Below are 13,135 nucleotides of genomic sequence, written 5' to 3' on the forward strand. Positions count from 1 at the left end.
CAACTTTGTTGTATAAATTATTTTAGTATGATTGTCCCTCTTATAGTTTTTTTTTTTTTGTAATTTTCAAATTACTTTCACAAGATTATCGCTTTCATGACTTCTACGACTAATTTTTAATGATAGAAACTTACTCGACAACAGCATGATTTTAACCACAAAAATCAAGTATGATATTATACAAGTGTTACTTTGGACCAAGTATGATATAGTACAACCGTTCAACAAGAAATAAAATTGACTTTGAATTGATCAAAGCTAACCCAAACTTTAGGAGAGCTTAAAAAGAAAAGGGTTTAGAATTTTTACACTTCTAAAGTTGATCTTTACACTCCCAACCCTCAAGAATACACTTTGCAATGCTCCTCTCACAAGAATGATTGTAAATATCAACTTCAGTGGTGCAAAAATCCCTTCCCTCGACTATTATTCCGGGACTTTAATCCCATGAAGAGATGCAGTAAAATCTGACTTTAATACACAAGACATCTGCAAAGGAAGAAGAAAGAATGCTGTGGCACTACCAAAAATCACAGTATCATTCTGCCAATTGGCGACTGTTCAACCATTACAAATATACAACATATCTTGAAACCAACTACATCTCAGTAGTATCAAAGCAACAATAGATGCTGATTTATGGTGTTGTACCTGCTTTATACCTCAAGAGTTCCCGAGTATGTTCTATGCTTCCCATCCTTTACATCACATTCTCTTCAGATGGTTCTGAGCATCGCAACAATCTTCCAGTAGGTTATATGCTGTACCTTAAATGTTATCTGGGCTTTGAGTCACTTCCCTTGCTCCGGAAATTTGAAAGTGAAAAGAATGACTTGGGGGCTGAAAAAACCAAAATCAAGAGCAATTGTGTTATATTTGCAGCTACATGCAGCTCAACAGGAGCAGATATCAGGGGCTAGTCCAAAAGCAAAGTATAAAAAACCAAAGTATAAAAAACCAAGCGAAAAACAAATACCCCATTCTTCCAACAATAGTATTGATATCACAAATTATTAAAAAGACCTATGATATTGAACTGTTCATTTCGAAACAAGTGCATGTGTTGGATTCTCGACACCTTAACATGACTACAGACCGACAGTTTAATTCGGGCTAAAATCAATGATATTTTTCACAAAATAGCCGGGAGAGAAACTTGGACTTAACATGATTACTTGAGTCGGAATAACAGAGTAAGACTACTGTTAATGAAGTCAATATAGAGCCACAACTGAATTTCACATAAGAGGGATCAAATATGAGAGGATTGTGATCTCAATATCCATGATGTAGTGTTCCTACCTGCCTAGCACATTAAATACATAACATGCTAAATGCAGATTAATAAGAATTTGAAGATTGTTGACAGGGGGCAAAAATATACTAAACTTTCTAGTTTATACGGCACACGAGACTACACAAGCTATAAGTCATCTTGCTGGACGGTGATCACTCTGTTTTTCTGTCATTTCATGATGGAAATTAAAAAAATGTCAAGTTTGATACGAAGTGAATTTCATGCTTTAAATTAGTTTGAACAAAATGAATCTGCTCTAAGGCATTATTGATGAGCTTATTTCTAAACTTAACATACAAACATTAAGTGGATGATTGAAGCTATGTCATTCATTAAGAAAAGATTGCATAAAAACATTATCATGCTTGTTTCAATTCTCTTCTGAAGTAGCTCTATTGTTATAAGGTCTTGTAGCTTTACCAAAAGCAATTAGTATAGTCAGATTTTCAAATTAATTCGCTGAACTACCTCTTAAGTGATCATGCCATACGACATTTCCCGATTCTCACCTTTACAACCAACCCCAACAAACAAGAATAAAAAACTTATACTGTGAGGAGAAAAGATTCTGTTCCTAAGCTATCAAAGACCTGCAAACTCAGAAGAAAGAATAGCACACGAAACTAAACCAGGTTTTCTAAGAAGCACTGGAACCACAGCAAGATGAACAGAATCTCTCTCAATAAAGGGGAGTTATATCGGCAAATAATTTGAGTGAGTCTACTCATGAGAGTTCATTTACTGAGCTGAAAATAAATACTTAAAGCAACAATATGAGTATACAAGACCAAAGAATAAACCTTTCAGAGAACTTCCAGAAAGATGTTCATCCCTAAATTTGAAATTTGCTGGTGGAGTTGGGATTGAGCCTTGCAATGCTTGAACTGCGATAAAACAGACATTCCCAGTTATACCTTGAATTTGCAATATCATTTTGTTAATATCATAAAATCGAGCAAAACAGGAAACATGTCAATACAATCTCGGAAAGCAGGAGAAATGAACACAGACACACTTAACTTAAAAAAACAAATTATGGCAATCAAAAATATCAAATTTGAATCTGAGTAAATTTCAAAGTTCTTCACATAAAACGATATAAGAAGCTCAGCAAATAAAGATATACTCCCTCCGTCCCACTAAGATTGCTCCATACCCATTAAATCACTCAAGAGTTGATTCATTTGAAAGCGTGTGGGGTTCTATTTTTCTATTTTATTTCTTTGGTATTTTTTTGTGGTTGCACATGGGTTATCAAGTTGTGAATATATACAAAAAAGGGAATGCTACAAACTTATCAGGACATTTATTTTTGGTCTATGGGCAAATCTTACAGGTTACAAGGGAGGAGGGTAATAGATTTATAGCACAGTAGCAAAATTCTAATCCTATAGAGAACTAGAAACAAAAGGCAACTTATAACAAAATTCAGAACTTTAGGTTCAGAAATTTTGAAAGGTAATTGCAACAATTCAGCAAGAGGAGCAGATGCAAACATCATATCATAGAAAGGACTGATTGGAAACTCTGAGTTATAAATGATTATTAATTTTTAATTTCACAGGACAATAGTGAAAGAGAAACACAATTCACCTTGGTCATTGAACAGGTCATTATCATTGAATCCCTCATCAGAATTATGACTATGTGAAAATCCCATTCTTGACTTTCTCAAATCTTCTGATGACCGATTAGTAAGATCTCTTCCATCTTCGGTATCATCATCTCCTTCTGATGTGGTTGCTGAGATCCAGTCTGCCAGACTCTCAGTTGCACGGTTCTTCCTTCCAAATTTCAAGAATCTCTTTAAACCTTTAGTCACGTCCTTGCGTGACAAGCTAGGTGATGAGTCACCAACAATAGGTTTCTGGGTAGCTCCCCACTTTTTTCTCATTCTAGCAGCTTCGGCATCTGTCTGTGTTAGAGAGTGGAAATTCCAAGACGCAGGGCTCCCAATTGGTGAGTCAGACGCATCAATGTCTGAGATTTCATGTGAAAAGGAAAAAGGGTTATGCACACGTGAATTCCAAGACCCAGGACTTCCTCCTGGTGAGTCTTGTATGGATCCCATGGAACGAAAAAGGGAAGACATGGAAGGAGGTAATTCAGTGACAGAAGCAGGGCCTTCCATTCCAAGAACATTGCTGTTTCCATACCCAGAAATTGCTGACTTGTCAGACTCCTGGCTCAATCTTCCTTTACTGTTATCCATGTCAGCTGATTCTCCACCTACTGTGGTTTCAAAATCATCCTCTTCGTCTTTGGCTACATCTGTCATCTCTTCCGTTTCAAAACTCTCATCATCAAAATCATGTCCGTTTCCCAATGCCTCAACCATCATTGAAGCTTTTGCTCTACCCACACCAGATATATGTCCAACACCATTACCTTTTCTTGGAAAAGCCTTTGATTCTATATCCTTCGAGAAATTAAGATACACCTCATTCTCCTCTTTACCATGTCTTGATGGCGTGAAGACATCATCATCAAGATCATCAGAATTACGGGAATCATTCAATTCCATGGGATTAGCTGTGCTCTTTCTCAAGGAGTGAGGTCGTCGTGGCTTTTCTTCATTAACAAGTGGCAAATCTTCACTCACACTCTTTTTGCGAGCATGGTTTCTTCCTTGAGGACGGACTAGTTTACTTCCTGCAGGCGATGGCTTTGTGTTTTCTTTCCGTAAATCAGAAAAATTAGGAACCGACTGTGCAAGAGGGTTATCATAAGGCATCCTTCTTCTCCCTGCAGCAGAATTAGAAGCTTTCCCAGAAGACCTAGGAATAGTTGCTGCTGAGTTACGAGGTGTAGATGATGCTATACCCTTGCTGGGTACAACCTTTCTGTTTTGTGCACTTCTAGAAGAGGCATCTCCCAAATATGTCTCACTGAGCTTTTTTCCAACAAATTCAGTTTGATCTTCATCCCCATCACTCAAGAGAGAGTCAATAGGCTGATCAAGATGAGGAAAAAATAATGGTTGAAATTTGAAAATTCATAAATTAGTCCCTTGACAGCGATTTTAGGTAATTTTTTTTAAAATGAACTTTCAGCAAGAGTGATGCATACCTGCTCTCTCTTCAATGCTGATCGGGAATTAAATGATCTCACTTTCTCTGACCGCCGACGAACATCAGTAACAGAATTTCTCTTGTCCGCAGAACCTGCCAGCTTGACCTTCATCTCAGCTCTACTTTTCTCAAGGCTATCCTGCATTGCCTTCATCTTAGATTCCTTTTCAGTTCTTTTTGAACTCCAGTCGTCCCGTAATTTGGCATCCCTCTTCTGCATATACTTCTGATACAATTTTCCTCTAGAATCATCTGTAAAGCTAAGGCTGTAAATGTTTTGCTTTGGTGTGATGTCATATTCCTGATTACCAACAAATTTCGTCATTGGAGTAGAATTGTTCCTCTCCTTACTACCAGAACCCGCAGCAGGCTCACCCTCGAACTTCATGGTAGTCATCTGGGCAGGGGAAGTCTCTATCACAGGTTTTTTATTGACAGAAGTTATTTCCTGCTCCGTGAACATATCAACAGGCCTGGTTCTCCGAGCAGAATTTGATTGATCAACAGGAGCACGAAGTTGGTGCTCAGCAAACAATTTCTCAAGCTCGTTTGCCTTCAATTTCAGATCATCATTCACCCCCAGATTAACTTTTGGCTGTCTTACCCTCTGAACTTGATCCACAGGGAATGAAGATGATGTTGAGGAAGAATCTTCCTTATTCTCAAATGCACTTCTCCCAGTTGAATCCTGCTGGATTCCAGCACCACTCTCTTCCCATCTAGCCCCAGGTTTCTTCATTTGATCAAAAGAACCATGCCCTTGAAATTTTCCTCTGTACGAATCAGAATTTTCCATTTGTATTAATAAACTGTCGGCCTGCTTCTCAAATGACCCAGCATCTTTCCTTCCAGCCTTATCAACTTCTCCCCCTACAGATCTCCACCTAGGATCAGCAGGCATGGAATAAGCTTCACCTCCTTTGTTCTGAGTAACAGCCTGAGAATAAATTTCAGACGCTGCTGATTCCGATGCAACGTCAACTGTTCTCCTACGAGATGTCCGGTAAGTTGATCTGCGAACCTGCTGATCCCTCAACTGCTCATTCTCAACGTCACATTGTACAACACCAGAATTTCCATCCATTGTAAATGCAGATGCACCAAAATTCTTCCCTGTATCCTCCTGTGGTTTGCTTCCACCACCCAGAGTGCTCTTTACCTTCTCCTCTGTGGTTATCTGATCACAGGAATCCAACTGCTCTGTTTTCCCAGGCCGAGATCTAGTCTGAGTCTGAATAGAGGATGGCTGATTTTCTAACCTGAATTCCTCACCCTTTTCAAAAGGCATCACGGTTGAACGGACCACCCCATCACTTTGTTCATCCTTCAATCCCAAACTCTCTGACGATCTCCCTGATAAAGATGCAATTTTAGAATTTGCCTCAGATGCCGGAGACTCCTCCAAACCAGAACCACCACCAAATAAAACAGCCGATTGGGAACCAAATTTTGGTCTCACCGGTACCTTAGATTCCTTAACGTCCTCCGCCTTTAAATCACTCTGATCCTTAGATTTTGGAAGGAAAACGGGATGGGGTATAGAAGTGGACGTGGGGGCAGGAGTGTTGGCATTACTGTCAGGCTCCTTTCTCTCCCCGCTAACATCAATACTCATGTCACTAGCACCACTCCATCTCCGTAAAACAGCCTTGTCAGTTGAAGAAGTAACGTCGGATGACAGTCGACGGAGCTCAGGTTTTCCCCCACCAGAAACAACAGTAGTAGGGGAGGGGGAGATATCCTTCTGAGCCTTGGTCTCAAACATACTTATTCTTTCTTGCACGCTGAGCCGTCTGGTGAGCTGAGGTGTCTGAGTTGACGTGGAGGGAGATTGATCTGATTCAGTCGTTGAGTTACAAGCAGAAGTGGTGGGGACCGCAGTTTTGTCTTTTTCTGTGTCCTTTTCTATGGCTTTGGCACTTTCTCTCTCCTCTCCGTCATCAATAGAGCTAGGACTGGGCTCCCTAGAAAAGCGGCGTAAAGGGAAGGTGACCTTGGTGGTGGTGGGAACAGGGGAGGGCTTGGGCTGGTCATCAGAGGGTTCATCAAGGGACATATCAGAGCTGCAGGAGGAGCGCAGGGCAAGTTCGGAGGACTTCCATGTTGTCGGTGGTTGGCTGTTGAAGAAGAGGTCAGCACGTCGCTGAGAGAGGATGATGAATTTGCTGCAAGCTTCACTGCATGAAAATGTGGTTTTGTCAAACAAACTACTCAACTAATTATAGAGGTCAAATGTCACACTTTGCAGGGAATGAAGTACATGTGTATTGAACAGACAACATGCAGAATGAGAATATTCTATTACTACCCAGATATAATAATGTATACATTTACAATAAAGTATCTGGAATATCTGCTAATGTTAAATTTACAATTTTGTAATGTAGGATGAGCACAATTGAAATACCTAGAATTCCCCCATAATATTTTACTCCATCAATTCCTTTATACATTGGTAAAACAATATTAATTTTCATTAATGACGATGAGTGTATGAAGCTTAAAAAACTGTAGAATCCTTCAAATGTCGTTTTTTTTTTCTTTTTATTGTTTTATTACAGACCTATTGAGTTATTGTAGTTTTTTTTTTTTTTTGACGGAAGTTATTGTAGTTTATGTCTACACGTGATTAGGAAAAAAAAAAAAAAAAAAGAGTATCTTCTGTCCACCCACTAGAATTTCCTTAATTTCCCATATAAAAACCAAACAGGATGAACCAGAAATTAGTTCTTATTCTCCATGATTGTATTTATTGAGTTTTACACCTGTCTCTTTAAACAGGATAAGTCCAAATTCCAGAGTTGTCACTCACTCACTTGTCAATTGTGTCCTGCAATATTTTCTTTCATCATTTCCCATACTCTTTTCCTACACACATACTTTGTATATTATAGTGGTTTGGAAAAGATGCAGGCAAACTGCATTCAGGTGCTTTAACATACAATTACCTGAGGCGATGAGCACCAAAGCGATCTGCAAAATGCTGTAATTCTGAGATTGTTACAGGATTGAAACCAGCAGCAGAGGCACGGGAGCAAGCTGTAGTCAAGTCTTCCCTAACTGCTGCAAGCCGCACATCAATGGCTCTCAGTAGCTCCTTCCTGAGAAATCAGAAAGATCATAATCATTACATTGAATAAAGGGAGGAGGAGAAAGCACAACCCTTCCTTTCCATAGCATCATCTTCAAGCATGAAAAACCTAGCAACCTCTAGCAATCACCCAACTTATATATCCTACCATACCAGTGTTTGCAGTCAGATCAAGAAGCCTGAAATAAAACTATAATACAACATTTTCCATTTTTCTATCACCTAGGAAAGCAGGTTCTCAGAAAGAGTGAAAAGTCAAATCCGTGGATCAAGAAAGCTATGTAATCTTAAAGAGATTGTACTCAACATCCACAGAAAGAAGCAAACCAATTAGAAATTTTACTTTGTGGCATCGGATGCCGCAGAAGCTCCAGTTTCATCCCCACCTGGCACATCAGAAAATCTAGTCATTAGAGAAATCTGCCAATCATACTCTATTACAGAAACAAATTTAAGTAACAACAAATAGCAAATTGATAATAACTAATGAACAATCAAATTTCTGAGCCACAAGAGCAACTGCAGTTAGTTGCTTCAATAAAATAATATCATAGAAGTGGTTTATCATAGAAGTGTACAAAAGAATAAGCAACCACATGAAGAGAAATGAAAGTGCTCAATGGATATAAATTGAAACTAGCTGAATCATACCATCAAACATATCACAAAGTTCCCATACTCTTAACAATTACTGATTCACTGATTACTGATTCACTAGCATTTAAAGATTGGTTTAGGTGTAACTCCAAACTTTGAATCCCATGTTATGAAAATTTTAACATACACATGTCAGATTCTCAGAATCGGGCAAAACTAGCAACACAGCTAATATCCATGGTTCTTTCCCCAGGACATCCTGACCTAATGACTTTTCTTTTCAATGGTACAGCCATAAAAAATTAAGACCCACAGGCCTGTACCAATGAACCACCTACCCCCATTGAATGGCATCACAAGTTCTGTCCACCCTAGCACAATTTTATTTATTTTCAGTAGATAAACTAATCATTGGAAACCAGTTTTCAACTGCTAGAAAGATACTAAAAATTATCTCTATAACAACACAACTGCTGGAGGAATTTATGTCCATAACAAAACACCAAGTGAGAGAAATAACCAAGATGAGTAAAAATTGACAGCTTGTACTGTAGCAAGAGTAAATTATAAATGAGGCAAAAGCAAGCAAACTGCTGATTCTACCTTTAATCTACAAAAATGCCACTTATATAGGAAGGGTTTAAAAAAGACAATAAATTAAAGGACCAGCCATAAACTATTAATTGAAGTAGTAAGTAGTAACCAATAACTAGAGAAAACACAAAAACTGAGCTAACAAGAAGATTGAGATCCTAGAAAGTAATGAGACATTGAATAAACTGTCTTGGTAACCTTCAATTCTCAATAGTTACCAATCTTGTTTAGGATACATGTTGACTTCATGCAACTTAAATTTTTTTGGAAAAGGTAGTCTTGCCCGAACCACTAAGTCAAACAGAGGTGGAAACCTTTGTTTCGGAGGGGGTCAAAGCCATTAAAGTGGGTAAAGATAGTAGCTCGACAAGAGTTCGAATTTCACCAATCATAATTTTGGTCAGGACAGCCATCTTTCAGGAACTACTTTGAGACCTCAGTATGAAACCTCATCCCAACACCCTAAGAAAAAAGGCTCCAAAACAAAGGTACATACAGATTGCAGACAAGAAAGGTGGTGTTGCTTAATAGAAGGGCTATTACTCTATTAGTAATTATTTTATAGAGCGAATCTTACTACGACGAGTACAGCCTGTTGCAATTTCTAATGACATCTAAATTCAAAGAAAAATTGAAGCAGATGTAAGCAGAAACATCCAGAAAAAGAGAACTACTCGAAAAGAAGCAAAAACACACCAAGTGTCTTTTGTCACTTAAACGTTTCTAAAGTTTAACAGGCAAATATTTGGCGAATCAAGTATACAGTGATCAGCTGGTACCAAAGGTTTGGTTTCAAAGGATATCATGACCATAATTAGTTTACTAGTCCAACACAAGTCACAAAGTGCGCTAGAGATATTCAAAACAAAGTATCACCAAAAGCATTAATAGTTGTGATTTCAAAAAATTGACAACGTATCGTCGTATCCTATCTTAAATTTCCTTAACATATATGCTCGCGAGTGACCCCCAAAAATAAAAAGTCACACAGACACTCGGATCCAATTTGTCCTGATACAACATTGAATGCTACAGAAGTAAGAAGCTTGATATCATAAATGTCCCAGATAACTTCCTATCAAGGGAATTTTGATCAATACTCAATTTTCTTTCTTCAATATCACTGCTACAATTCTCAGACGTAGAACAAAGCATCAGGTACATTAAACCTCCTAAATTCCTCAACTTTATAGTAGCAACATCCTCAGAGAGGCATCTCAGTGATGCCATGGAACTATAAGTCATAAGAGAGCACTATTCCTAAAAAAGTATGAGCAAGAAGGTCCCATCGCCTATTAATCTGTTTTCACTTCTTCACTATTACAAAGATAAGATTGTGAGTATCCAACACCTTTTACCCTGTCATAATGAAAGCCTTTTTAGAATATATTGTATGGCCTTGAAGCTGTACTGAGAGTCTGAGAAGCACAGACATCATCATTTACCTATTAACTCCTAATAGTCTTGAACAATCTTAAACTTCTGGAGGCCATTGGCAATCATACAGTACAATTACACAAATCTCCAAAATAAATGGGCCAGAGATTGCAAATATTATAAATCAACAGTACCCAAGCTATCTCAAATCAAAAAATTCAAGTCGTTGGTCCTTAGTTCAACGTTAATTCCTTAAAGACTCTTAACCAGTTTTGCAAGATGATTTGTACCTGATAAGCCCAGATATATAATACAGAGTAATGGCTAGACAAGCATCTTCCAGCTCAAGGGCCTAGACAAGACAATTCACTTGGTATATTGTATAGTATTTTCTTTGTACAATCCTTCCATAATACACAGGTCTAAACACTATTAACTGGTTTCTAGCACATCTCTTCTGCTCTAGGAACCATTAAACAACTTCCAACTTCCAAAGTTTATCAAAACATTGTAATCACCCATAACAAGTTACATGATAGCATAATAAGCCCCAGAATTTATATACAGATCCAATCTCCATAATAGGTCTCCCAAACAATAAATCTGCCCATTGCCTGTTGGGGAATAGGTTCTGGATCCAAGCAGCTTAGTTATTTGACTAAGTCCAAATGTCAGTGTTCAGAAATTAAGTAGTAAACATTAATTTATGTTATTTATAGTAATGATTTGTAATAACTAATGAAATCAGCTTTTAAAGAATTTTGCATAAGCTACCATAATTAGCTTTCAAGTTTCTTCTTCTAGTTACTTTACTACTTCAACAGGTGGAACTTCCAAACACCTACATTAAACAACTATTTTGAAAAGTAACCTCTAACAGCTACATTAAAACCGCCACCTAGTTGAACAAGTCACCCATTACAATTACAACAGCCAGATTTTCCCAAAATTGAACTACTTTAACCTCATCCTGGGAAATCCCAAGAAACTCTTTAATGCTTCCCTACTAATCTAATAATCTTCACATAGACTGAAACTAGAAAGTAAGGATACATGAGTATAGTTGATGGCACATAGTCACCTCATTAGGAAGGAAAAAACTACAAATCAGGATCCCAAAAAAAGTTAATTAGACTAAATTTTGTTTTTATTTCCAAAGGAACTATCTACAAAATGTTTTTTTAATAAGCAAAAACAGATGAGCGTACCTGATGCACTCAATTGATCATCACCTACTCCCTGAAATGTAAGCTTTGCTACTCAGTACATTATATATCAGATAACAGAACCCAAAGCATGGTTCAATGAGAATGACAATAAAAGAATAAATACCTGTGAGTGTATCAGATAACAGAACCCAAAGCATGGTTCAATGAGAATGACAATAAAAGAATAAATACCTGTGAGTAGATTCTGCGAGCTGCTTCTAGCTGGGACATCTCTGCATCAAATGTGTTGACCATTTCTAAAACCTCGGGTGTGCCAACAAATCGCACAAATCTGGAAGAAATTCGTTACAATAGATCAACAGAGTTACTTGGTAATAATAGAACAAGAAAAGGAGTATGCTTTAAGCTACTAATCAAAAAGTATTCCTGATGGCAACATGCTAACCTCTCAATAGTCCCCTTTGTAAACCATGTTTCTGCATTTTTATATCTGTCCACCTCAAGTTTAATTGACTTCACAGCCAATGCAACTTGCTCTTCAGCAGTCTTTAAGTGAGTAACATAAGGCTTTACAAGTCCTGATGCGAGCTTCTCCGTAGTGCCATCATAGGAAACATACAACTCACAGCTGCCAAGCAAGCAAAGAAGTAAGCCATTTAAACACAATCCATTTCACTAATTTCACATATCCAAGCAAAGTAAATCCTCACCGTGACCGTCTAGGAGACAACTGAAATACAGCATAATCAAGAGGCACATCTGATGTCATCTTTTTGGCTTTTTTAACACAACACCACTCACCCTAGTGCCTCTCCCAACTTCTACAATCTTCGCCTCACAACACAAGAAGCAACCGCAATTTTTCAGTGCTTAAGGAAAAAAAAAAACTCCACACCTGTATGACAAGTTCCAACATAACCTTCAGCTACATTAATAAAACACTAATAATTAAACCTACCCCAGAATTCCAAATCAATGCCAATATAGTACCAAGTCCACACTGCAGTCAACACTTAATGTAGACTCCAAAAAAGTATATACAATAACTTAACTTACAAATGTACAACGAAGAATTCAATGTAAAGCTAAAGTGACAATCAAATCAATCAATTAGTACTTAAACACAGTAAAAACCTCATAAATTAACAGCAATAGATCCCAATTATGAAATCAAAAATGGTAAATGCACTAAAAAAATTTGCAATTTCAGATACTCCTGGATCTGATTCCAGCTACTAAAACCCAATCAAACCCATAATCTGAACTAAATGAAAAATACCCAGATAGCAAAATTACAAGAAAAAGCAAAAACGGATTTCTGGGAAATAAAAACTTACCATAAGATCTTAAAATACCCAGAATAGATCGTCCCAAATTCAGTTCAAATTTGAACCCAACATCTCCACCAATAAAAAAGCACCAGTATCAATGTCAAGTTTCAATCTTAGCTAATCCAAATCTCTATCTCAATATTTTGGTTGTTAAATTTCAAAAAATAGAGAGAGGAAAAAAAAATAGGGGGTTTTAGATTAAATTTTTTAGTGGGCAATGAACCCTACAAAAAATGGGGATGAAATGAAATACTACTAGTATTACTATTACTACCCACTGATGGTTTATGCTTTACTCCTTTCTCAAAGTGAACCCCCACAACACCCCTTCTTTCTTTCTCTCTCTCTCTCTTACAATGAATGGTCAATTTCTCTTTCAATTTCTCTCTCTAAAAATCTCACTTTCTCTCTCTAATTACAGAAACATACACAAAATACAGAGGTTGTTCTTGTTCTTGTTCTACAACTCAGAAAAACAGAGGAGAGAGAATGAGAGTAAGAGAGGGAGATTGATTTTTTGGATTTTTGGAATGTGTTTGTGTGTTGAAGAAAAGAGTGTGAAATAAAAAAGAAGGTTTTTTTTTGTTCAAAAATTGAAATGGGTTTGA

General features: G+C 37.4%; 1 protein-coding gene across 2 annotated transcripts; it reads right to left on the minus strand.

The window, feature by feature from the left end:
* Positions 1 to 227: 227 nt before the first annotated feature.
* On the minus strand, positions 228 to 13,084 carry LOC145570161 (uncharacterized). Of its 2 annotated transcripts, none has more exons than XM_081629175.1 (11): positions 12,534 to 13,084; positions 11,907 to 12,030; positions 11,642 to 11,824; positions 11,428 to 11,527; positions 11,236 to 11,266; positions 7,803 to 7,845; positions 7,317 to 7,469; positions 4,367 to 6,545; positions 2,891 to 4,250; positions 2,098 to 2,181; positions 228 to 840 (listed from the first exon to the last, which is right to left on the minus strand). In XM_081629175.1, the coding sequence occupies exons 2-11, from the start codon at positions 11,963 to 11,965 to the stop codon at positions 776 to 778; spliced, it is 4,257 nt and encodes a 1,418-aa protein (XP_081485301.1). In that variant the 5' UTR covers positions 11,966 to 12,030; positions 12,534 to 13,084; the 3' UTR covers positions 228 to 775. The 2 variants fall into 2 exon arrangements, with proteins under 2 accessions (XP_081485301.1, XP_081485300.1); XM_081629174.1 differs by having other exon boundaries at positions 11,907 to 12,091.
* Positions 13,085 to 13,135: the final 51 nt, after the last annotated feature.

This window comes from Chenopodium album, chromosome 12, assembly GCF_948465745.1.
Source record: "Chenopodium album chromosome 12, dcCheAlbu1.1, whole genome shotgun sequence".
Lineage (NCBI taxonomy): Eukaryota > Viridiplantae > Streptophyta > Magnoliopsida > Caryophyllales > Amaranthaceae > Chenopodium > Chenopodium album.